The sequence below is a fragment of the Anser anser genome (genome assembly GCF_964211835.1).
Source record: "Anser anser genome assembly, chromosome: 2".
NCBI classification, from domain to species: domain Eukaryota; kingdom Metazoa; phylum Chordata; class Aves; order Anseriformes; family Anatidae; genus Anser; species Anser anser.
In genome coordinates this window covers 136,991,212-137,017,858 of record NC_139721.1, presented here as the reverse complement: position 1 = coordinate 137,017,858, position 26,647 = coordinate 136,991,212, and the positions used below count along the sequence as shown (strand labels likewise).

The 26,647-nt window shown below is 37.2% G+C and overlaps 2 protein-coding genes across 9 annotated transcripts in view; one reads left to right on the top strand and one right to left on the bottom strand.

The window, feature by feature from the left end:
* Positions 1-19,850, top strand: part of CASD1 (CAS1 domain containing 1) — a 32,163-nt gene extending 12,313 nt beyond the window's left edge. The window contains exons 5-18 of one of the 2 annotated variants that reach the window (XM_083826003.1): positions 1,297-1,359; positions 2,669-2,713; positions 4,614-4,737; positions 5,982-6,196; positions 7,235-7,660; positions 8,062-8,151; positions 8,736-8,855; positions 11,032-11,188; positions 12,746-12,825; positions 13,709-13,810; positions 15,113-15,253; positions 15,459-15,536; positions 16,392-16,484; positions 17,571-19,850. In XM_083826003.1, coding sequence (XP_083682129.1) covers positions 1,297-1,359; positions 2,669-2,713; positions 4,614-4,737; positions 5,982-6,196; positions 7,235-7,660; positions 8,062-8,151; positions 8,736-8,855; positions 11,032-11,188; positions 12,746-12,825; positions 13,709-13,810; positions 15,113-15,253; positions 15,459-15,536; positions 16,392-16,484; positions 17,571-17,837 — 2,001 coding nt within the window. In that variant the 3' untranslated portion in view covers positions 17,838-19,850. The remainder of the gene's footprint in view (positions 1-1,296; positions 1,360-2,668; positions 2,714-4,613; positions 4,738-5,981; positions 6,197-7,234; positions 7,661-8,061; positions 8,152-8,735; positions 8,856-11,031; positions 11,189-12,745; positions 12,826-13,708; positions 13,811-15,112; positions 15,254-15,458; positions 15,537-16,391; positions 16,485-17,570) is intronic. The other variant, XM_083826002.1, reaches the window with a different exon arrangement.
* A 777-nt stretch (positions 19,851-20,627) lies between these two features.
* Positions 20,628-26,647, bottom strand: part of SGCE (sarcoglycan epsilon) — a 30,879-nt gene continuing 24,859 nt past the window's right edge. For 4 of the 7 annotated variants that reach the window (XM_083826010.1, XM_083826005.1, XM_083826008.1 and 1 more), the window contains 3 exons: positions 25,650-25,693; positions 24,810-24,844; positions 22,686-22,872 (listed from right to left, as the gene is read on the bottom strand). In XM_083826010.1, the coding sequence (XP_083682136.1) occupies positions 22,822-22,872; positions 24,810-24,844; positions 25,650-25,693 (130 nt within the window). In that variant the 3' untranslated portion in view covers positions 22,686-22,821. Of the gene's footprint in view, positions 22,873-24,809; positions 24,845-25,649; positions 25,694-26,647 lie in introns of all 7 variants that reach the window. The other 3 variants (XM_083826007.1, XM_083826009.1, XM_083826006.1) reach the window with 1 other exon arrangement.

Sequence of the window (26,647 nt, the reverse complement as noted above, 5' to 3'; positions counted from 1 at the left end):
AACCACAACGTTATTTACAATGTGGATATTAAAAAAATAAAAACAAGTACTTGAGGGTAGCTTTTATGAAGGACACTGTTGTATTCTGCCCCAGCAATTGAAATGGTGTCCTCAATAGCTTTCTTGCTTCCCATGACAGCTGTCGGTAGTGCTGGCACTCTGCTAGTCATGTATTTGTTTATCACCTGGAGGCAACTTATTTCTCTGTTCATGAACACCAAAGAAGCAGTGTATTTGCTGAGTTGTCTGCAAGTGAATTTTCAGTATCTGTGTACATAGGTATGATTAGGGTACAGAATAACATTTTAGGATGTGAGCCTGTGGCAGTTTAAGCCTACTCTGTCCCATTTTGTTGCTGCTTACAGCATGAACGCAGGAACATACAGTAACTAGCCCTGGTAATGCTGTGGAGCGGGCTGGTTTAGGAGTCGTTTCAGCCAGCTTACCTTGTAAGGTTTGGTTTTGGTCAGGTCTGATGTGGCTCATCGTGTGATTATCTGAGTGCTGGAAATTTGGGGGCAGAACACAAGGCAGAGTAAAGGGCTAATGGCAGTGGCGTTTATATTGGCTTAGGCTGGGGCAGAGCTACATCTTTAAAACTCCTTAAGCCTTGGTAGGTGTCTAACCCCTAACGTTTCACGTGGCAGGTTTGGGCTTCTGGGTGATGCCTGGGTAGTTAAGAGAATATTTGTACTCTGCTGCTGCAAGAACAACACTGTGCTTCCTTGCTTGGACTCCATATTGCTGTTGACGTTATAGGCATCATACGTGAATTTTTACATTCTGAATGGCAGTGACCCAGTGACCTAAATGTGGAAAATAGTTGACTAATGAAGGAGAAAATCTCAAACATCAAATAAAAAAAAAATCTCAAATAAAAAATGAAAAATCTGTTGCTAGAAACTGTGGGAAATTGAGCAAAAAGCAAGCTGTACCAAATAGGTTATAGATGTGACCTTGGTTTTAGCCCTGATTGCATTGGAAACCTGTGAGGCCATTCCATTTGCCAGAGGCTGAAAGTTACCTTCTTGATGAAATCTTGCCTCCTGAACTACATGATAATTTTTTTATTTTTATTTTCCATGGAGACTAATGCAATCTGGCAGAAAAAAAAAAAGGCAAAACAGCATTATCAGACTTTTCATGCTTACTATAAAGGAAATCTCACTTTGGGTTATGTGGTTTTCCTTCACAGTTGAATTGATGGCAATTAGTTAATATTTTCTTTTTTAATTTTTGTTGTTAATCTAATGCTTGTCTTGGTGCTTACAGATTACATCTGCATTTTTTTTACAGGATTTCTTGTGGTATCCAGAAGTTAATGGCTCTATGAGGCAGCGCATCAAATCTTGGACTGAGGTTGGTCTTAAACTGTATATTTTAGGTAAATATTGCAGCTGACCTCTTTTTTTAAGAAACATGATTATAATTAGAGGTCAACAACTGCAGTGTATGACATTATATTCAGTCAGTTATGTACCAGAGATCTGAAATTTGACATGAAAATGAAAGGGGCATGTTTGCTGTCGTATGTATTTCTTGGCGTCTCATGGTCTCCCATGGATGGCTTTGCTTGAGCCAATAAAAACACCAAAACAAGGAGGAAAAAAAATTTCCTAGGGGCAGGTTGATTCATCCCAGTAGGAGCTGAAACGGTTTTACTCAGATTTGGCAGCTGTCTTGGTCTGCGCTTGCTGTGGCTATGTTTTTCTGTTACCAGACATTTTGATATTTGCATTAGTTTGAGTGTTATAAACTGAAGGACAAAGGCAATTTGGAAAATTAAAAATGTGTTGATTTTTTTCAATATTACCTGCAAATTATGTAGTATTTATTTCATGTCTTTCAGTTATTTTATAGATGGTCGTATTATTCAGCGTAAGGTTATGTGATTCTGATAAAGAATAAAATGTTAACAGAATGGCAACTCATTTTTTTGTTTTCCTTCCTTTTTTGGACTCTGAATAGCTTGGTTTTATTTAATAATGGCCAATGGTGATTCTTTTGCTACCTTATTTGTAATTCCCTCAAGACACCTTCTATCAAAACAGCTAAAGTTATCATTATTTTTTCTTTTTTTGTGATTACCACAAAAAACTTGAGCTGTTCAAGCCTTGATGTTGCCAAGGCAAAACTTGTACTGAGGAGGTCAGCGCTGTCTGTTTCCTTGTACTCTTCTATTTGTGTACATATTTGTGTACATGAACATTTGTGTTCCTTGCGTTAGGCATAACTTTCAGACCTTTGGGGCAACAACTGTCTTGTTCTTGTTGTGTTTTTGTCACTGGTTTTGTGGTCACTTTAATCAGTACAACAGATCAAACAGATGTTTGAGAATGCCGAGAGATGCAAAAAAAAAAAAAGTGTACTTCAGTAGTGTGACCTACAGTTTACTTGACCTTAGGAGGAGGTGTTTAGATAGCAGTATAAATTAAAAGCTAAATAGTTAGTGATTTTAAGTGCTTATTGATACTTTGCAGTCTCTCACAGGAAAATGTTGGTGTTTCACATGTTGATGTCTTTGTAATGTCCCTGTAACCATTAAATGATGGACAAGTCAAGTCAGTTAATTTAAGATACAAGTCTTCATTAACCTTATCAATAAGTCAAGTTATAAATGAAATTTGTGAATATTTTAAAACTAATTTATTTTTACTTTGTGACTTAGGGTTCTGTGGCAAAACCTCATATAATTGTAGCAGGAGCTGCCACGGTAAGTTGTACATATATGGGGTATTTGAATAAAGAGGGAAGTTTTAGTAGGATAATTTTGGTGCTCTCAAGCTGGTTACAAGATAAAGTGTTTTATTCCAACTTATAATAAAAATATGCTATCAATGAATTTCCTGCTTCTAGCTAGTAGTTCTGAAGTATCAGGTACATTTTATTATAGCTATGTGGTATACAGTACTTGCTCACTGGCAGCAATACTGGTTGATAAGCTTTGATTAGCTTGAATCATAGGTAAAAACAGAAGTAGCTTCATTCCAAGCGGATTATTCATGAAGAAAATTCAAGTGCTTGCATATTAACTGGGATGCATGTTTAATAAAGTGCATCTTTTCAGGCACAAAATACTGCATTTGAGTATGGACCAGCACGGAATGCTCATTTAGGGTGCCCACATTTCTCTTAGGCTTATATGGGCAAAAAGCTGGCATGAATAATTCAACAAAAGGAATTGCATTTCCTGGGTCTTGTTCCATTGGAAGTTTCCATCACTGCTATAGGCTGCAGCATCAGAGAAAACAGGTCTGACAAGGACCTGAAGAGGTTACCTAACCCATCAGTTTGCCACGAGGCAGGATCAGTTGTATCTCCGCTGTGCTTGACAAGAGTTTGTTTAACTAATTATTTAAAACTTCCAGTGGTGGAAGTCATGGTTTCAGCCTCTCTGAAGTAGTCTACTCCAGTAGTTTGCTGGTACTGGGAGTCAAGAATCAAACGTTTAACCGCTCATCTCATTAATTTCACATGTAATGTCCCCTTCTTCCAAATACTTTGGAAGTGGAATTTGAAAGGAATTAGCTATTATAATTTCCTATCAGCTCAAATGTAGAGGGGAGAAAATGCATTCCATTTTAAACAAAGTACTTTGAAAGCAGTTTGGTTTAGAGACAGTTCAGGAATTCTACTGATCTGGAAGCTCCTGAGCATTCTGATCTTCCGGGTGAAGATCATGTATGTGTGTGTAACCTCCACGCATTTCCTGAGGGATCAGAAATTTTGTTTCCTTACAGATGAAAATCCTAAATTCTCTTCCTTCGTGGGATCCACATAAATATACTGCACTTTAGTGGCAAGATTAAGCCTAGAATACCTCTGCTCAGTCTTAGAATCTAGCATGTCTTACTAGCATGAGTAATCACCGTATTTCACACAGAAGATGCTGTTACGTACGGGTAGTATGTTGGCACAGAAGACCAGGTTGCAAAACTGTAGGACTCTTGGCTAAATAATCCATTGTACTCATATGGATGTTAGTATGCTATCATTTCTGGATGGTAGAAGAGACACAAAGCAACATGAATGTGATGCTCAGCTCTTTATAACACAAACCTATTTACACAAAACATAGGATTTTCTAGAATCCTCACAGGGATTTCTAGAGTTGGCCAAAGATAAATGTCCCCAGTTTTAAGAAACTTGTAGAAAAATACATTGCTTCAAAAATCTGATGTATCAGCAACGGGAACATGGCTAATGGCAGTGTGGTAAGCTGCTAGTAGATGAAACTTTGGCATGACCTTGGATTTGACATTATTTTGAAACTTCTCTGTACTCCTTTTTCATAGCTTTTGATTTGGTCATGATACTTTAGTTTGGACATGTCTATCTTAATATGTCAAAGCTTAACAGTTTATAAATAGAAGTAAAGTATTATAAGCTGGAGAAGCTCCAGCTAGTACAAAACTCAGCTGCTGGCTTATTTTAAGAAAAGGAGGTTGCTCTGAGACTGTCTCCCTGGTGCTCTGCTTTTTAAAACTTGGCTTTATGTTGAATAGAGTATGTTTCTTAAAATGTATGTAAAAATACTCGAGGTATTTTAGCTGTGCAGATTTATCTACTGTGAGACATATAGGTTCTGAATCTCTTTTTGTTTAATTTTCCAGTGGTCTATCAAGATTCACAATGGCAGCAATGAAGCCCTCACACAATATAAAATCAATATCACTTCAATTGCACCTCTTTTGGAAAAATTAGCAAAAAGTAGTGATGTTTACTGGGTCTTACAAGGTAAAGTAATGAGCAGTTGGTAACAACAATTCATACTGTTGCTGTCTGTTGAACCATTCTTTCGTAGAAGAATATGGACAGCTTAGTCCATACCGCTGACTTCCAGATTAAATATGTTGTTTGGATTCTAATGCGGCTTTTCTTGCAGCCATAACAAGCTGGCACCTAAGTAGTTGTTAGTAGCAATGGAGATCTTAATTCTCTCTCAGGAAAGTCTTTTGCCTTCTGAACTCTTAATTCTGTTAGCTCTCTCTCAGACTCAAGATGCCAGGAGTATTCTCGCAGTGGTGTGCTCCATACATGCCTCAAGGGAGTCAAGAACATAAATGCATAAAACATCTGTATTCCTGTGTTCATATTCCATTAAATTTTCAGATTACATATATAATAGGAAAGGTTCAACAGCCTGTGCATGTCTAGAATGAATAGACACATACTCTAAAGAATATAGAGAACTCAGCTCTCTAGAGTGTACACTTCAGTACACTAAGCACTGATTAATTAAGATTGGGAGCCAGAAATCATGGTTCAAAATGAGCCTGTGAGATTTATTATGGCACTAAGCTTACATTCTTTTACTTTTCTTCATTAGAACTCAGCTATATCTCTGAAACTGAACAACGAGCTGATAGTAGAATGTGCTCCTGGTTTATTAGCCATGGAATGTGACATTCTCATCACCTCAGTAAGGTGATGTTCCAAATTTCTGAAAAGCTGAGATTTTACCATCAGTTAAACTGGAATCAACAGGAACAAGTGGAGTATGTTTATAGACTGTAGCTAAGAGGAATGAGAAACTGGTTTCTATTGCAGTAACTAGAGTTCTGAGATTTTTTTTTTTCCCTACGTGTTTGTTCTGCTGCTTATCTTCTGTCCTCTTGGCTTTGGAATCCCCCAGGTAAAGGTTCCTTTACTGAGAAAAGGCACCAGCAGCTCTACACTCCAGCATTATATGCTCTTTATGGAGCACAGAAGCTTGGGGAAATTAAAACAGGCATTCATGTACAGCCAAAGCTTTTTGATCTATTAGTACGCATGTATAACTAGGGAATGGTGAAAAGAATATTTCGTCATAAGCAACTCTGGTTGCTGTAGCAGTTGCTCATTCCTCACTGTATACTTTTTACTGTACCATTAAACAATTGTGACTACCAAAATGAAAGGAGCCTGTGCAACTTGAATTAAATAAATGTATTTGCGAAGTGGAAGATTAATGTGCCCATTCTTTGTCCTTTCAAACTCAGATCCTGTTTATGAAGATATGCTGAGTGAGAGTCGGAAAATGATCACTAATGAGAAAATAGATGCTTATAATGAAGCAGCTGTTCGTATTCTGAACAGCAGCTCCCGAAATTCCAAAGCTAAAGTTAAAGTGTTCAGTGTATCGAAATTGATAGCACAAGAAACTATTATGAAGTCTTCAGATGGCCTGCATCTCCCTGAATCAAGCAGGGATACAGTAAGTATTTTTAGCACCGGTCAACATTAAAAAGTATTAATTGTAAAAGAAGATTTCAGGTGTATGTTCTGAAACAGCAGACAATGTGAATGTAGCGAGGACTCACATTCTTCAGGGAATTTTGCTCAGAAGAGCCCAGTAGGTGAGAGGGCAGTCAGTTATACTGATGTTTAAAAACCGTAATATCTAAGATGATAGTATATAGTGGATTTACAGCTATTTTTAAATAGCTATATCTTTTAGACCCTGAGTGCAAACTTCATGCTTTCACCTGCATAAATGATTTAGGGTGATTTGTGAAGCAGTCCTAAGGAGTGGGTCTTCTTTTTTCTCCTATGTGCCCACACAGTTTAATTTAGAAAAGAGTATAAACAGGATGAGAAACACAGTATACACCTTCCCCGTTGCATGGAGTGCCACTGGCTTTAATCCTTGTGTTATCTTATCACTACATATGTATGCAGTGAGCCTCTCAGAACTTTATCAGTTTGTCCTTTCTGTGACTGAGCTCTTCTGCTGTGTCAGTTTTAGTTCTACTCCTTTGCAAGTTTCAATTGCTTTCAGTTGCTGATGAACTAAATATCATCTCACCACACATTTCAGTCTCTTTGTCATGTTTTAGACATATTCATTACCCTGTGCCTTGAGGGCCTTAAATTTGTGAGATATTTTTCATTTATGGTCCATTTAGTTCTTTATAGCTCCTTTTAGCCTTAAAGAGAGCCCTTCTGTTGTAAAAGTGAGAACCATAGAATCTCCCGAGTTGAAAGGGACCCACAAGGATCATCGAGTCCAACTCCTGGATTAATTAGGATTAAGTCTTTCTGCTTACCTCTTCCCCTTTGGAAGAGATGTTTTGACTCTTAATGCTGAATGCAGCTAGGTGTATGGGGGGCTACTATGAACTTTGCCGTATATAATGATAAGAGAAAATTGCATGTTTTCTGTCAATTCACAATCTATTTAAAGATTTCTTATGGTGAAAATTTTTACTTTTAAATTAGAGATTAATCGGAAAATTGCCTATTTCTTTGACAGAATGCGATGATTCTTATGAATGTCTACTGCAATAAGATAATGAAGCCCATTGATGGCTCCTGCTGCCAGCCTCAGCCTCCTCTCACTCTGATACAGAAATTAGCTTTCTGTTTCTTTACTTTGTCCATTATTGGATATTTAATTATCAGTTTAATTCACCGGAATAATTATCGGAAGAACAAATCATGCACTGATTTGGAAATTGGAGAGGAGAAGAAACCTGCCATCAATACTCCTAACGTTTCTACTTTAGAGATGCTCTTACACTCCTTCTGCAAACTCGGTCTAATCATGACCTATTTTTATCTATGTGACAGAGCAAATCTTTTCATGAAGGAAAATAAATTTTATACACACTCATCTTTCTTCATACCAATCGTCTACATCTTGGTTTTGGGGGTATTTTATACCGAAAATACCAAAGAGGTAATGATCAAGTTGACATCCTGCTTGTACTATTGTTTGACAGTTTGAGTGTAAATTTCTGATTGCTAATTATTGAAAGTAAAATTCTTAAAATCAGCATAACTCATCTTCAAAAATGTAAAGTTTGCATGCAATTAGATGTAAAATCTTTTTAAAAGCATGTGGGTGCGAGCACTTTTAGCCATTGTCATACAGTCCATCTTTAAGTGAATGTAGCTCAGATATGTGAGAATGTAGACCAGATTAGCATTTCATAGACCTGTGTCCATTAGAAGGAAGGCTTTTACAATTTAGACCTATTTGCCAGAAAGTGGTTTATTGTTTTGAACTTTTTCTCCTCATTTTGTAGATGTTCGTTGTACTTTTTGGAATAGCAACACTCTTATTTTGTTTTGCATTAGACTAAAGTGTTAAATAGAGAACAGACTGATGAATGGAAGGGCTGGATGCAACTTGTAATTTTGATTTATCATATCTCTGGAGCAAGCACTGTAAGTGATTTGAAAATTGTGTTTTCAAGTGGGATTGGATTTCATGTTTTCAAGTGGGAATGCAATTTAGGCATGTTACTTCAAAAGGAAGATAGTGCAAACGCTTAATAGAATTGAATAGAGGGAATAACTAATACTATTGTTCCTGTAGTTTTAGAAATGGTATTTGCAGAATTAGTTTTTTTCCTCTTTCAGTTCCAAAGATAAGAGAATTTTATGCATTACGCAACCCATGAAAAAATATACTTGTTTTCTCCGTGTAGAAGATTGTGTTAACTTACTTTTAATTGTTAGCAACACTTTATTTTTATGTTCAGAACTTGAAACTCTTGAAGGTAAGCTTTCAGAGATTCCTTCTTAACTCTATCTTAACTGGTTACAGAATATGGAAATTGTAGAGCTATAAATAGAAGGAATGCATTCAGATTATCAGAGAGGTTAGGGCAACAAGAGAGCTTAGTAATAAATGAGAAACGCAGTTTAATATTTTTCTTTGTTAAACCTGGTGTAGTGCAATGCAGAAAAAGGAAAACCAAAAGCATTTATGTGGCCATCTATAAAAGGTACATTATTTTTCTCAACAGTTTTTGCCTGTGTACATGCACATTCGAGTTCTGGTTGCTGCATATCTGTTCCAAACAGGTTATGGGCACTTCTCATATTTTTGGATAAAAGGGGACTTTGGCGTATACAGAGTGTGTCAGGTAAGAATATATACTTACTGTTTCTGTAAGGATTTTTTTTTTCAAAAATAAAATACCTGTAACATATCCATACTCCATAAATAACATGATACCAGGTTACTTAACCAGAGTTTTCAAATCCCAAATGGCTATTGTTTCTGTCTAATCTGAACTGTTTAATTGTGTTTATCTGATACAAACACATGGCATATGCATAATAATTACAATGTAAAACATGTATGTAGGCTTAAAAGAAACACAAGTATTAAATACTTTCCAATATATAGCAATGGCATTTCCATTGCAGTAGCAATTTCCAATATACATTTATAAACAGAATGTAGCTAATGAAGCAGGCAGGCTGGCTGGCAGTAAGGAGGGATGTCCATGGCACCAAACTTACTTAGCTAAATCTTCCTAGGTTTCTTCTATAGTCAGTGGTGAGAAAGAGCTTTACTTGGATAGCTGTGATGTACCGAATCACGCTTTGGAGCAGCCTCTTTCCAGCTGCTGTTGAGCATAGATGGGTGGTATGAACGTTCTCATCGGCTCTCCATTTTTAGCAAAAATTATGGTTTTCCCAGAATTAGTCACTGGAAATGCTTCACTTTGTTTCCCTTACTTTGTTCTTACCACATCAGCCTGCTCCATGCCATTATTTTCTATTTATTATTATTATTAATTACTAGTGTGTTTCTATTAGAGGTTTATTGGCTTTTTTTTAGACGAGTAGGTAAATGTTTGGTGAATCCAAGAGGCAGTTGTGTACAGACCTTCTTTTTTTGTCTTTCTCCGTGAATAAAGGTGGTTATTCAGCACATCGGTTTGCTTGCTCCCAGCACTGCAAGTCTTTATGTAGATGAAACAAACACTGTTTTGTCTCTGATTTAAATAGAAGTCATTTCCAAGTGCTTACGTTGTACAAGCTTTCAATTTTTGCTTGCCTTTTGGGTCTTTTCTTCACTGTGAAAAGAAAAACTTTGGGGTTGGTTAGTTGAGACCATTAGTAGTGTCCCAAAACACTTGCTTTTCTTTCTTTTCTTTAAGATGAGTGATGGTTTGGATCTGTTGAAAAAACTTTCCACACTGCTGTTTCATTAAGTATCCAACTGTTTTGTTACCAAAGTAGTCTGCTAATACATGAGCAAGAGGCATCACTGCAATATTTGCTGCCTCTTTCAAAGCTCTGCACCAAATGTTCCACGCTACTGTTTTCACTTGTTACAGGATCCCAGCTAATTTTTTTTTTTTAGTCAGGACAGTAGAGTTCTGCATAACAGTATGTGTAACCATTTGGTATCTAGAATATGATTGGAAATACCACACCCCTGTAGTGTTTTTCTTTAGAAGTGATGAATGTTTCACAAACATATCAGATGTAGCTGCTTCCTTTGGAGGGAAAAAAAAAAAAGTTCTCTTTCACTTAAAGAGTGAAACTCTTTCACAGGTGTTTTCCCTGAAGGCTTTTCAGTTGTGGCTTCAAATTCTCAGTTCAAAAGGCAAAATGGAGAGAAAACAAATACTTTCCAGTCAGCTATATTGATTCTCTTGGGTTTGTTTTTGGTTTTCGTCCTCAGAGACAGTGTAGTAGAGGCTACGTTTGTTAATAAAGAAAACTATTTTTTGCACTGTAAGAATACTCTTTTTTGTGGTTTTCCTCCCAGGTTTGGCAGTGTATGCCGTAGCAGTGATTTTAAACAAAGAAAGAAACAAAACCCTCCTATTGCTATTAAGGGTCACACTGTAACTTGGATCATTCTGCTTATTAAACGTAGGGCTCCAGCCCAGCCGCAGCGCTGGTAAGGGCACTAGCCTGGCTTTGACCAAGCCAGCCCTGTTTGCTGTTGGTGCAGGCAGGGTGATGGTGACAGCATGCAGCAGCTGGCATATTCACTCAGTCCCCAGCCTGGGGTCAGTTCGTTTGACCCAGTTTTCATTGCTGTCGCTGCCAAAATAGGCCAGGGTAGACTGGTCCAGTCCTCCATAACCAGCCTGCGTCTCATACTGCATTGGTGTTGCTCCCTGAGATATTCACCCATGTGTCAGCTGGAATGTAATCAGGGAGTGAGGTGGGAAATACTTAGGTGCTTTTCGGATAATGTCAAAGAAACATATTCCTCATCTCTCCCAGCTTTGCCTCCCGGTTTATGTATACCCTGGATGGAAATGTATTCTTCTTGCCTCTGACTCCCTCCAGGTTTTATTTCGTCTCAATTTCTTGGTCGTGGTACTGTGCATAGTGATGGACCGACCTTACCAGTTCTACTACTTTGTGCCCTTAGTCACTGTCTGGTTTATGATCATTTATGCCACCTTAGGCATATGGCCTCAGATAGTCCAGAAGAAAGCAAACGGTAAGATAATATTCCTTTATAATTCTGCTATAAAACGTTTCCATGTTACTACAGATCATAACCACACAGAAAACTACTGTCAGTAGATCTCAGCCCCTTTATAACGTAGCACAAAGTATGTTAAATGGCTGCTCACAGAAATAGTTTGTCAGAGATGAATGAGATGTCCAGTAAAAAATAAAACGGCTGGTAACTAAACTCCTCTGTCTCTGCTTATAGTCATAGAGTGCTTTTCTGTGGATTTTGACCGTCAGAAATGTATTTTATCAAGAGTTGATATACTGAATGAAAGCTAAAACCATAATACCACACGGTCTATGCTAGTCGAAATTACAGCTGTAGTGTAGGGACAGGTGTAGCAAGAACTATGATCATCCACACGTTCCTATTTTCTACTGCCAACATGCCTGATCCATCTTGAGCGCTAATACTGCCATGTCCAGCCAAAACAGGGGGGTTGTTAAGGGCCTTAGTCTCTTATGTGAAGTGGACTGTGGAAAGTGTTTTTTATGATGCGAATATTTTAAATAAGAAATGAAGTGAAATCCCAGTTTCTCATGGATTACAGTTTATTGAAGAGCTGTCATTGTGTGGTAATGCTCATTATTTAATTCACCTAAATTAAAACTAATAACCCTAAGAGTCTTAGGTATTCTTTCCCTATTGATGGAGTAAAATCCAAATTTTATAGTCTGCAGATATGAAAATGAAATACATCAAATACATGCTAGGAATAGATGTTGCAGAAATACAGTTAGCAATTTTACAAGATACCTAGAAGGCAAATATATCATAGTTATATATTTGTATGTACTTATATTTCTACAAAGGCAATCTTCCAGGTGCAGTGAAATGACTGTTGTGTATTTCAGAGAAATAATGTACTGTGAAATTAGAAAATCTTCTAGTGACAACTTTTATGTGTACTTCCTTACTAATAGCTGTCAATTTGTATGGTGAGAGAAGGAGATGATTTCTCGTTTGCAGTGTTGAAGCCTGGGTAGAGGTTAATATCAGCTGACAGCTTTGAGGAACAGTTTCTCTGGCTTGTCTTAACAAAACACTTGTCCTTAATGTACTCAAGCTGAACAGCAGGTCAGCTGGCAGCTCAGAGTTTAGGAATATGTGCTCTACTTATTTCACACAACAACAGCTGCTGGGGATTTTATTTTGCATTCAGCTAGAATTAGAAGTACCTGTGTGAAATGTTTGCGAAGGCAGAGGCTTTAAAACAGTGTTTCTGTTTGAACGCTGACATTCTGATTCTGTATTTATGTTGTCCTTGTTTTTAGATATGAGGCTTAGTTTAGGATTAACAGGCTGGTAATTGCTATAAATTATTATTTTAATTGCTTAAAGTAAAATGTAAAGTATAAATATATAGTTAGTGGTAAAATATTGCTGGTAGGATTTGAATGTTTATTTATGAATGCATCCATTACTGAGCATGGCTACGCTAATAGTTGGCAATTATTATTAAATATGTATAAATATTCATTGTTTTTGCTAGTGGAAAAATTGATGACCATATAGTGATTAATTTATTTTTTTCTTCAGGGCACTGCTTATGGCACTTCGGATTACTGCTTAAACTGATTTGCTTACTGGCCTGTATATATTTTCTGTCATATTCTCAGGTTTGTAAACTTGTACAATTCACATCCTTGTTGATGAACAATATTAGCTGCTTTTTAGTGCACTCATGACTTGAGTATTTGCTTCTATAAAATAAATAGGAAAAGTTGAACCTGTTTTTGGTTTTGAATTGGTGTGGATGCTGGAAAAAAAAAAAAGTGTCAAACTCATTTCTTTGTAATGCTTGACATGTTTTTGGTATATTGCTACAAGTGTAATAAATATGGAGGTGTATGGGTTTTGTTTGTTTGGGGTATGTTTCTTGTTTTGTTTTTTCAAATGTGCTGTATCTAAAGTTACTGGGATTTGAATCAGATAGCGTATGGCAATACCGACATCTGTCTCTTAGAGACCTGCTGTTGGCTTTGATACTTTATCAAAAGACTGGTTCTCATGCTAAATTATCAATTTACTGCATACTGTAAGTAAAAATAAAAGACATAAGGGCAGAGTTTGTCACTCTATAATTTACAGTGCCTTTTGTGTGTTTTTTAATCTGCTGTTTTTACACCTGTTGAAGTATAGTTTCCTGTAGAATATGCATTTATTCTCCCAACACATAGGTGGATCTCTTCATTTAAGCCTGCAGAACAAAATGAAAGAAGTGCCCACCTTTATGGGAAAACAAAAAAAAAAAGAAAACCTTTTTCATCTGAAGCATTTTTGGTTTTGTGGGGTTTTTTTTTGGTTTTTGGCGGGGGTAGGGGATGTTTCTGAGGAAGCCAGTTAATTTGGTGATGCCACTTAGCTTCAAGGTCAGATGATTTATACTGTTGAAACTGGGATGACATAATATCAAAAGACAGCTGATTGATTTAAATGTAGTAAACATGGTTGACATTAATGTTAATGCTTTTGCAATGTTTTTGTTGTTGTTAATTACAGGGTGCGTTTGAGAAGATGTTTTCTTTTTGGCCACTGTCCAAGTGTTTTGAACTGAATGGGAATGTCTACGAATGGTGGTTTAGGTGGAAGTTAGATCGCTATGTATGTAACATTTGCATTTCTATACTGTACTTTTAAGTGTTGTGTTTTGTTTTTTTTTTGTTTGGAGGGTGGGGGGTGGTTGTTTTCCCTTCCTTTAGAGAAAGCAAAAGTCTGTCACAGTGGATTGTTCATTTCATGATTAATCCACATCCATCTTAATTCTGCAAATGGCTGTCAAAGCCTTGCTTTAAAGATAGACCTTGACGTACGTGCTGCTGGATCCTGCTTAGTTACTTAAAATAAATGTGACCTTTTGTTTTTTTTGTCTTTCGCCAGAAATTTCACTATGAAAATGTACTGCCAGCAGCACTTCAGGCTATTGAAATACAAAACAAATTGTTTTGGTAGCTTTCTTAATGCTTTTTGAAAGTTGTATCAATTAAGCATGTATTTCTTTTAAGGTAACTTTTACAATACTTTTATTAAAATAGGGATCTTGATGCCAAAACCAGACTATTGCACCTACTTTTAAATGCTTTTACAGTGGCAAAGTGCTTTTTTTCCCCATTATTGACACTACAATGTTGAGGATAGAACAACAGGGAGAAATTGTTTTTGTTTTTTTCCTTCCTTGGAAAGGTAAGCAGAATGTCTAAGATGAGAGCCTTTATCTGCTAACCTTATCCTTAACTGGATCACGTGCATGCTTCTCCAGCTGATGGTCTTCAGTAACAAATTTGTGGAGTTTGTGGTGCACTGCACTGCAGCGTTTTGGACGTGGAGCTCTGTTGGCTGTAAGCAGTGTGTATTCTGTGATGCTGCTAAAGAGGAAGTCCCAAATTAATACTGAAGACTAACAGTGCGTGGGCCTGAAACAGCATCGTTTTGGTAGCTAATGAGAACTTGGCATAGCATCATAAAACACTGCTGAAGAATTGTGTCTGTGAGAGGAAAGCACTCGCAGTGCTTTGTGAAAATGTTACACCTGCCAGCTTGGAGAAAGCCAGAGCAACATGCTTTTTCCCCAAAGTAAACCCTTTTTGGTGCTGGCATAGGTTACAGAGAGGATAGTAGGTACTTGAAAGCTGCTTGAGATTTCATTGTCTTGAAATTTCATGTCTTTAACGCTCTGGGAAGCATTAGTAGGAATACTTCATTTTAGTTTTTGAGCTGAGTTAAAAATGCAGCTTAGAGCACTCTAGTGTAGGAAGCCTTTTTTGTTAGTTTCAGTAAGTCTGGGAAAGGAAAGGAGCTTAGGCTTTGGTATTACAAATAGACTATACGGTAGCATTTCTGTTGAAAAAGTCTTTATCTGAAGTACGTGTAAAAGCCATGAAATACTCACTGCGTTGTCTTTCACAGGTGGTTTTTCATGGGATGCTGTTCGCTTTTATTTATCTGGCATTGCAGAAACGTCAGATGATTTCAGAAGGAAAGGGAGATGCACTTTTCTCCAACAGAGTTTCAAATGTTTTATTATTTATTTCAATTGTATCCTTTATGGTATGTATCTAGTTTAACTATTTACAAATTTAGCTATTACAGTCAAGTTTGTAAATCCACACAGAATCCGCTTTCTGAAGTTCTTGTTTAGGAAATGCTTGATTTTAAAAATCAGCTCCTGATTTTTTTTCAACAGCTTATCTGTTGGTTCATTTTTAAATGTTACATACAATTGTTACCCAGACTGATTTTTGTCATCTTCTAGACCTACTCCATTTGGGCTAGTAGCTGTAAAAACAAAACGGAGTGCAATGAACTGCATCCTTCTGTTTCTGTGGTGCAGGTAATTATATTCCTTTTCCTTACAGTGACCAGTCTAGAGTGTTTTTTTTTTAATTGTTTTTAAATATAATATCTTTGCTTCAGTGTGGAATGTCAGATGATTGGCTTCGTCTTCATGTCTGAAAATGAAAAAGGATTTAACTACACTGCTTGCTGTTTCTCAGTGTTTTATTACTGAAATTGCATCCTGCGATTATGCTTTTGATTAACCTTGATGTCATTAGTGTACGTTCATACACAATTCAAGGCCAAAACCAACTTCTGGCTAATTGCACAGCAGTGGTAAAAGGAGAGAGCTGTAGGGGAGCGTTACAGTTCGGGCAGTGTTAGTGTACTAAGCGAGCCCTGTGGTTACTTTTAGACAGAAGAGGTGGGCCGCAGGGGCATGTGTATGGTTTTAAGTTAAATTTTTCTCTTACTGTCTTTCCTGCCCTACCTAGCCCCAGCTGTTTGATCCTGTTCCCTCTGTTTCTTTTTTTTTAACTTGTAGCTTGTCCAGCTGAGGGGCAGCATGCGTGACTTCAGTATTTTAATGTTAATATGCCCATCTCAACATCTTTTCTACACTTTGTCTTCAAAAACAGAAGGTTAACTTATATTTGTGGCTATCTTTGTCATGACTCTACTGAAGCTGTAAACGTAACTTGCTATGCTATTGCAATGTAATAGACTTGCAATTTTCAGACTGACTTCAAGTATAAACTATTTATACGTTAGACTTGAAAGAGAATTTAATATTTTTATGATGCACTTTCAGTTTGGTTAAAATGAATAATTTTTTTGTGTGTGTGTGTGACCTACTTTTCACCCACAGTCACTCTTTTTCTTCCTTTTTTTTTTCCTTTCTTTTCTTAAGATTTTAGCTTTCGTCCTCATCAGGAACATTCCTGGATATGTGCGATCTGTATATAGCTCATTCTTTGCCTGGTTTGGCAAAATTTCTCTAGAGGTAAGTAGGATGATCAGAACTGCAAAGAATTTCAGCTTAGAAATGTAAAGATGTTTTGTTATGCAAATTGCAGTATTAAGATAAGTACCAAATACATGTATTGCTTTATTTAATCCTACTTGACCTGTTTTAGTGTTGTAACTTCCATCCACACTAAGAAATCCCAGCTGAAATAGCAGTCTCAGAGTATCGATCTTATCTCTTATGCTGTTTTGGGGGGGACTTTAAGGCTGTGAGAGTTGGGGCTTAATGCTGAGGTAAGCTGTGGCTTGTATGCGATTGGAGGATACATTTTAAGTCATTTGAAGAATCAGCATTAATTATATCGTCTAGTATAAGCCCACTTATAAACAAGTTTGCCTTAGAAAGCTTTGCTGTATTAATAAAGAAATACATCTTTACAAGCAAAACCCTTCTTAGTGCAAGTTTTCTTCTTCCATTGAGTGAATATTGTGAAACGGTAGGAATTATCTTGCTTTCAATTTTATTTGCTCTTTATTAATATTAAATGTTTAATTTTACTGTAATCTTATAATTTATTTTTTAAAGGAAAATTAATTTACATGAAGAAATAGCTTATAGGAGAAACTCTGTAATACAGTGTATGTGTAGCACGAGATTACATTTATATTTTTTTAAGGATCTTGTTTTCACCATGCTGATTAATGGTGAACTTTAAGATGCTCATCAACTCCAGGGGCTTCCACGTTCACCAGCAGTTAAAGCGTTGCCTTTTGTTTGCGGGTACGTGAGTAAGTCCCGCAGCAGCAGCTGAGCGCAGGCATATTCCTGATCTGTTCTCATACAATATAAATGATGCTTCCTTATGCCTTATTCAGGTGAGAGCTCAGCAAACCTGTTTTGCTGTGCGCTGTAACAGGCAAACAGTCTGCTAGCTCAGTTGCTGGGCCTCGTCTGAGGAGGCTTATAGCAAAGACATGTGGAATACAGCTCCTGAAAGTACATTATTTGTCTGACTTGAGCAGAAGTACATCGTGTCACTTGATGCAATAGTAATACGTGTTCTACATATAAGCAAAAAATTTTATATATAAGTGTTTTTAAACACTTTATTTTTTCTTGCAGCTTTTCATCTGCCAATACCACATTTGGCTGGCAGCAGACACAAAGGGGATCTTGGTGCTCATTCCTGGATATCCGATGTTTAATGTTATTGTCAGCACTTTTATATTTGTGTGTGTGGCACATGAAATTTCTCAGATCACTAACGATCTAGCACAGATCGTGGTTCCTAAAGATAACTCCACTCTGCTGAAAAGGTTGCTATGCATAGGTGGATTCTTTTCTGGACTCCTCCTCTTCTCAGCAATGCAAGATCAGTCAAGGCATTGACTTGAAAAGGTTCTTGAAAACTTTTCTTCAGGTTTACTTTGCATCTGCCTGAACAGAAGTTCTCAGCTGGAAGTACAGGAAGACATTGACATGAAGTGTGGAAAATGTAAATAGTGGAAATGTACATATTTTGTGCGAAAATAGCATTCTCAAAGAATCCGAGAACCAAGAATGCACTGTACAGAATTGCATGTGAAAGCGAGTCTTTTTCTACTGGATATATGTTTCTGTTTACATATCTGTTTAAACGTGACAAAAGACATGAAGTGAAATGGTACGGCAGCATCACGCGCCTGTCATGGAATTATCCACACCTTGGGTCAGCCGAATGAAGAGTGGCTACTGCTAGAGGGCTGCATGTACGTAACGCACGCTCTAGGCGTTCTCATCCAGGAGCAAGAAGAGAGCAAACCTGCCATCCTTAGTTAATGGGCACCGTTAGCTGATGTGAAGCATGAGGTTACTTCTCTGGTAAACCAGGGCATTTTCCTAAACAAAGCAGTAGCTTGTTCAGGAGGGACTGTTCTAGGTGGAGACAGAATATGTTACATGAAACCCTTTATACATGGAAATAAAAAGTTATCACCAATTCAGTGACTTAAGATTATATACAGGTTTACATAATAGGTGTTTTTAAGACATTTCCAGGAAATATGGTGAATTTTTAGGTTGAAACTCTTGTTAAATATGTAGAGAAAATATTTGATTTTTTTTTCCCTGAAGTTCTTCGCCTGTGTGCAGTTCTTTCTCTGCAGTCCCAGTGGACAACCAGATGAATAATTTTCTCAGCTGAATATTGGAAAATTCTGGAGAAATTCCATCCTTTTCCAGTCAGACGAAATCCATCATATCCACTTCATCAGATCTTAAGGAAATGGGAGAACAGTGATCTTTTGAATCTTTCTTTGAACCTTTCTAGGCCATCAGTGACCTTGAACCAGGTCTGATTAGGAAACTGGTGCCATATTCTGTCTTGTGATAACGTTTTCATTTAAAAGGATGGGAGTCAATCTGTTGGTACCGTGAGGGAAGAGGGATTGAGCGGACATCCTGTTGCGTGCAGATGGTTCGGTGTCAAAATTACAAATCGAATGAGGTTGAAGCTGTTGGAGGAACATTTTTCCCCATCCTTTTCAGCAGTGCTGTTCTTCATTACCACAATTTGAACTCTGAACCCAGTCTTCGGCATGAAAAGGAAAATCTGTGGAAGTGACAAGCTGGAATTTAAGTTCCACTTGGTGAAGATATGGTAATTTCCCCCTAATTGTGGTTTTTGTTCAAGTAATAGTTTGACCTCGTTTCTTTTACATTATGTTCTTCTGGTTACTTTTTAGCAGTCAAAAACATGACTACAGTATTGTTATCCCAGCGTATGTGCAATTATGTAATCCTAAGTGATACTGTATGTTTTTGATGTTGTCCCAGTTGAATCATGGAAAAAGATACCAATGGCAGTTTAAAAAAAAAAAAAAAAGTGAAAGAATGGCTTCAAATTTGATTTTGGTAAAGAGAAGAATTTCTTTTTACAAATGATTATTCATCACAAAATGAAATTTGATCGTTCATCAAAATGAAATCCCTTCCCCCAGATTCAGCAGTTTTACTAAGTCTGCCAGATGTTTTGAAGCCGTTGGGAAAATACTGAGCTGTTTGTTCTTTGGTACATTATTTCCAATGTTTGGAAAGTTATCCTCCTTGATAAGTATATTACTGGGTACTGAAAGAAATGATATAGGTCAACACTGGTACATAGGATCCGTAACCATCTATGCCAGTATTAGGGTAATGGCGAAATGTGAGTTTGAGGGGATAATTTTTTTGTTCTTCACAAGTTAAGTATTGTAGATATAATTTTATTTATCTGTTGTACAGATTTGGTCAAGAGATTTATTTTTAATGTTTGAAATAATGCACTTGTTTACTGTATGTGGGATAAATATATTTTCAGGTTATGTAAAAGTATGAAGTAATTTAAACATTAAATAAATGTGCCGTGGATGCTTATTTTTGTAATGGGAGCGGCATCGATGAAGTAAAAACTTATTGCCTGACTCTAGCTGGGCTGCAGTTCACTATCCTGCCTGGTGTAAGCTACCGATTCGTATTGCAGAATTACTCCAAGGTGATGTTCTGGGTACTGTTACTGGAGACTAAGGCAAGGTGTATCTAATCACTTGTGTATCCCAAATAATTTCAGGTGCAGTGCAGGAAGAAGGATCCTTTTGCAGTAAGTCAGACTGTCCACTTGCCACAAGTCTAACAGTGGGGTTGAAACAGCCCTCGGCTGCCTTCTGGTCCTTTGTCCCAAATCCCCCTGGAGTCTGGGGGAGGTAACCCAAAGGGGAGATAACCCACGGGGGCGATGTAGAAATCTTCCCTGCCAGTTAAAAGCCTGAAGCACTGTGGCCGATTTTCTGTGAAAGGAGAGGAACTGGCGTGACTTCTCTTCAGTATGGTGACAGCAAATTCCCTTGTGTTACGGAATTTAGCTTTTGAGTTTACCCACTCAGGTCCCACACAAAGTAGCTAATAGAAGGGCGGGTTTCAGAGCATGAGCTCCTCTCCCTGAGGAGGAGAGGTCCACAAGGAGGTGTGGGGCTATTATGTCTAACAAGGGCAAATACTCTTCCCCTCTTTTCCATCACAACAGAAGTTCCGTGCCTGCGCAGTCAGGGCCCTTTCTTCGATCCTGAGTCGCGTACCACCTACTACTACTTGTCCGTACCCCCTACTGCCGTAACAAAGAGGTGTCCAGGGACCGTCATGTAATAAACAGGCAACACCATCACTAACGTTCTTCCTATTTATTAGATTTGACATTCTGTATATTTACAAAGACAGCCGTAGTGCTTTCTACTTCATGTGGTTGCAACAGTCTCATTACAATACCAGTTCACACCGTCACTGTACATCGCTGAAGGAGGCTGTGACCGTACCACTCTGTCACCAGTTTTAACTATTTCTAGTTCTTTAACTGTTAAGTGTCTTTAGCCAGCTTTATAAATCTATGCTTCTGTGGTAATTATTTTAATAAGTAAAAATAAATAATTTATTATTAAACTTACCTCAAATGACTGATGCTTTCAAGCATAAAATAGTTTCAGGTGTGCTTAATATCCGTCACCTACATCATTAGAGTCCTTTCAGAATACACGGAGCACCTGCTGGTACAAACTGATCCTTTATGCACATACATAGCAGCTTAAGAAATTTCCTTCAGTACCTTGGCACTCCTATATCTTAGTACAAATAAGATGGGAGTGGCTCAGTCGGTATTTAATTGATTGTCACATCATCCTGAAGTTATCAGAAATTGTCGTGATCCAAAACCAGTACTATTTACAAAATTTAGTCAACTATAAATCACTTTAAAATCCATTCCATTCATTTCTGTTTCAGAGCACACATTTGAAATTAGCAGTCGAAACCCAAATGCTGATTTTACTCAAAAGTTTTACAACTTGGCAAAAAAGAAAAAATAATTTTTTTAATTTAACATCCATCTCAGTGTTCATTAGCTGGTTTTCTAATTTACTTCTCATTGATAGTCATGCAAAGCTTTTGGAAAATCAGAATGTTCTCTTAGGAGCCTGATGAAATCTCTTCCTCGGTACAATCTGAATGAGCTAGGCGTGATGCATGCCGCTTGGAAAGTAAGTACGAGTTGCTCTCTATTTCAGCTCTTTCAGAAACTGACTTCATGGTTGGTTTTATGCTTGGCCTTCAGGGCAGCCTTGCAAAATAGGACCTTTGAGGTTAGGCGACATACAAGTATAAACAAAAAGTTGGGTCTGTCCTGTTTGCAATGCAAATTGGATGTGGTCATCCAGCCTGAGCACTCGGTACGTACTTTGCTGCAATTGTTACACTTGTACAAAATGTGTCTTTATGGGCTTTGTACAAAAAAATGGCCTTTATACAAACAGTGTAGTAATTCAATTTTAACATCCCTTCTTAGGCTCAGCCTTGAATTCCTAAATTAGTCAGAATTTCTCTTAGCAGAGACCTGGGAAACCCCAGCTACAGAAATATAGCCAGCATATAGCAATTTTAAAGCAGAAGCAGCTTTGTGCTTAAAAGGCAATGTCCCGCTGACCGTACAGCTTCTGAAAGAGAAAACATTACAGAAAAAATACACAAAGCACAAGTGTCAGCTTAAAACAGTGATGCTTTAAGGTAAAACGTCAAAAACTGTTGGTGTGGGCTCTGACAGCTGGAGACCCTTAAGTCCTACGTCACACTGTCTTTGAGGATTTTGAGAAGCATCAGAAAAAAAATGCAAAAAAGCCACTTGAGCTAAACTACCACCATCTAGTGAAAAATAAGGAACCGCAATTCAGATGAATTTTTCTAAAATAATCAGATGAATGAATGGACAGATTTTAAATTTTATTGCTTACAAGTCGTCAAATACATTAAATGTCTGGTAAAGCAACAAGGCCCATTTTCAACACGAATAGTTTAGGTTTTGTGTTTGTTTCTTTCAAAAATAACTTTGCTCATTATATTTTGATCAACTCTACAAAATTAATGCCTAATAGATGTGGAATACTATTTCTGAGCATCATATTGCACCAGCTTTCATGCCAATACAACACTTTCTGTGTGCAACTGTAAGGCAAGTTGTATCATCCCATACAACAGACTCTTAAAATCCTTTGAATCTGTTGCTTAGTTTGAAGTTTTGATTTCCCTGTTAAAACCTTCAGGAGAGATCATGAGACAGAAAAAAGTTTGATATTTATTAATACATACATTTGAAAGATTATTTTCTTAATGTAACAAATATAAAAAGTTATCAGTGTTTACAAATTGTCCAAAACGTCCAAAGTACAAAAAGATACAGTACATAGTTATATGGAAGTGATTGTACTCTCTGGCACTGAAATCAGCTTAATACTGTGGGCATGCACAATATACACCAGGAAAACTCATGCATCAATCAGAACAGATAAGGAAATAAGACAATTCCTGCTTTCTCTGATCACAAATTCATTGCTTCTGTTAATTTTCTTTCCTCAGGAATACCATTTACCTGTAAATAGATAAGAATTTATATAATCCATCAATTGCAGCTGATGCTTCAGCAATATTGAACTATCAACTGGTAGCACAGTTTGTAAATACAATTTATTAGTCCCTTATCGACAAGCACATTAGAATTATCAACAGGAAAAAAAAATGGTACAAGTACAACCTGAACCAGAAGACAGCACAGGCAAAAAAAGCTCTGCTTGTTTCCTTTTGGGAAAGGCGAGATATGGAAGAAGATGGTTTAACTGGGAATTAATTCATTTTTCTACTTTGGATCATTTCATGGGGAGACAGTGAAACTCAAAATGGAAAATGCTGTATGTAGCGTACACGCACTACTTAGTCTTTTCCGTCATAAGAAAATCCTACACTGTTCATCTAATCACCTTGAGAGAGTGACCATGGATTTTGCCAATCTATAACAGAAACAATTATAAAAATAAAATTTAATAAACCTTTCCATATTGGAGTTCAGTAGCAGTTTTCAGGAGTCTAAGATGCTTATGCTATGATAACTCAGATGTGAGGTGCCACCTTTCATACAATTCCTTACTGGTTATGTTTTAACTGTGAAATGGTTGAGCATTATGCTAGCAATTAAGTCCAGTTGCTGCTTTTTTATATAAGGTAAGAAAGATCTATTGTTTCTTTGGGGGTTCAGATAGTTCCCCAATAGGATTTTGCTTATTAGACACCCTCTGCTTTTTAAATTAAATACTGAGTATGGTTGACTGAAGGTTTGAAATAGAAATAGCCTCTTATTCATACTGGCGACTGCTAATATGTTAGCAGTCTGAATGTATCATTGGGAATTCTCCATAGGAAAGGAAGAAAATCAAACTGAGTGTCTAGTTCTATAGTTTTTTGTTTGTTTGTTTGTTTTACCTTCAGTGTTTTAGTTCTGTAAATGTCTTATTTGAACAGACCAATAAACCTGATTGCTAGGTTTGCACTGATGCTGCTCAGAGTTTTAGGAACACCTGAGTTTTACTTTATGTCTAACTTTTATCTACAAGTCTAACCTGACAGTACAAGTCAGAGGTTTCCATTTAGAAGACAAATTGCAATGGGCATATGCTCTCATGTCATGAAAGCGCTCGCTCGCAAAGTCGTCTGTACATCTGCGTTACAAAGGAACGTGTCATTGTAAACTAAGAAAATCCACGGAAACGTCTGTCCCCTTCCACCCTCCCCTTCCACTTCTGAGAGCTTGTCACAGGCGGTGTCTGTGCTGATTACAGAGGAGCAGCTCTATTTAGCTCGTCCAGACACGACAAAAGGTAACCGACATAACTAGCCTTTGCCTGAAATGCTGTTCAAAGCCAAGTAACCACGACACGAATATTTTGGAACCTGTGAAGCAATTCACAATTAAGAGAATTTTTTTGGTTTAATATATTTTAAAATCTGCCTTCTGTTTAGGAAGAGCTAAGAGTGATTTCTACCAAAATAATGTCCTTCAGAAAACACATACACGGGAGGATTTTTAACATCTATTTTTGGGCAGTTCTCCAGCATGATTTGCAGGTTACAACCCCACGGTAGCTTACATATCATACCTCTTTTAAAGTTTCTCACTGCCATCACCATACACAGTACTACCAAGAGATTTTGCATCTTTTTCCTGCAAGACAGACTGGCATTCTTATAGCTAAACAGTCGTACCAGAAATGCTGGACTGTGTGACATTTTTACTTTGCCTTCCAAATGCCTTTGATCATTGAGAATATGCTAAATTTCAAACCAAACCTGTGCTGGAGGCTTCAGATGGATACCTCCAAGGTCATCCACCATTTCCAATATAGGTAGAATAAAGCACACAAGTGGCAAAACTAGTAGAACAGCAGTAAGTTTCTTTTTTTTTTTTTTTAAATGTTTTTAACTTCCAGATTTAAGCAAAAAACCAAACGTGTGCAGAAGCATCTACTATATACTTGCCTCAAATCTTTGAAATGTTGTCATACGAAATTCTCCTTTAATCCCCGAAAGCAGTAATGAAGAAGAAGGATTTTGAATGAAAATGAAGAATTGCTTATATAACTCCTAACTTAAAACGTAGCTTCCTTTCAGAGCTGTAATTTACATAGTGTTCAATACATATGTATCTATAGTTTTGCCTAAATACCTCTTTGAATATTCAAAAATTATACTTTCGCCTTTACATTTTCCTTATAAGATCCTTATTCCCTTTCCTACATGGCTAAGACCATATCCTTCTCAGTTCCCACGTGTTATCAGATAACTAAGTGAACAATCAGCCTTAGGGAAATCATTCACAACCTCAGTCAGCCCACATTAGCATTTGTGAAAATGATGCAAAAGTGATGACTAAGACACTGGAAACCAGCAGCGTGGATATTTGTCTCACCACAAATTCCCCAATATCCACTGCTTATGTTAACAGCATAGGAAAAGCTCCTTCTTCAGAGCTTAACTGGTATTGGCAGGAATTAGAAATGTTGATTTTGTATTAAGCTTTAGAGAATCTGAGCAGTGTAACTGCATTTGGGGATCTGGCTGTAGTTTCCCGTTGTAATAGAAAACGATTTATATGAGGAGTTTTCCAACTTAGCTGTACCGGATTCCAGTGTCACATGCTGAGTCCTACTTGTTCAATTGGTCCTATACCAAAATTTCCAATGATGTATCTAAAAACATCTGGAATGACAATCTTTTCATACTTCATTATTTTTGAAAATGGCTTCCACCGTACATGGACTGTATGTGTTTTGGTTGCCCACGGGTCACGTAATAGTCACAGTATTTTTCAGTACTGACCTGCGCTCTGCTGCTGTGGAATCTGAGTCTGATGTGGCAGGTTCCTACAAAAAAACAATTTAATAACTTTAACACTTCCATACAAATTCTGAAGTATGTTATGCATAAAAGTTTAATAGGTCTAGCTAAAATTTGTGGGGTTTTGCTTATGAAGCAATAATATCAATTTTTGCTGTGCAAATATAGTTGTCAAAAGTCAGCTAAGTCAATAAAAAAGTTAGTTTTAAGGAGTAGTTCCTGTGATTTTACTTGTCAACTGGGCTCAAAGGCTCAAACTTGGTGAAAGACCAGAGGTAACAACAGGCTTCTGATGTTATGCAAAGTTCAGTTTTTGTAAGTGATAAATATAAAAAAGGTGACCGTATTTGCAAGTTAATTATTGACTGCAAAATGAATGGATGTTTTGCTAGTCTTACACATCCGACCAGTTCACTTATCAAGGCAAAGTTATGTTTCTATGCCCTGCTTAAGTGTCTGTTTTAACAGGTACCAGATATTAAGGGTGCTTTTACAGAAAGGAATTAGGGGTTTGAATGAAGGTGAAGTGGCTAAGAACTGTATGTACAAGTTCGGAAAGCCTCTGGTACAGGCTCCAGCACCCCCATTAAAATATATATATATATATATATTCACAAGGTTGGCTTTCTTTGGAATTAATCAGCTGAGTAAAGGCAAATACACACAAAGTGTTTACAGGGTTGTGGTCCAGGTGTGTGAAGTAGAGAAGGAAAACACCATCTGGAAGTATCATTTTGATCCGGCATCATCTCTTAAACTTCCCTGTACATTTGGCATAAATTCATACTCACTCACGAGTATGTCCTCATTTCTTTTACCATAACTTTTGGCTTTATTTTAAAAATTGCTATTGTGAATAGAAGAAGAAACTGTAAAATAGCACAACAGTTGTACAAGGGGTCGTTTATACAGCTATACTTCCTGAAGAATTTTTCTGTAGAATGTAGTTTTGGGACAGGGAGAAGAAAATACTTAGCACA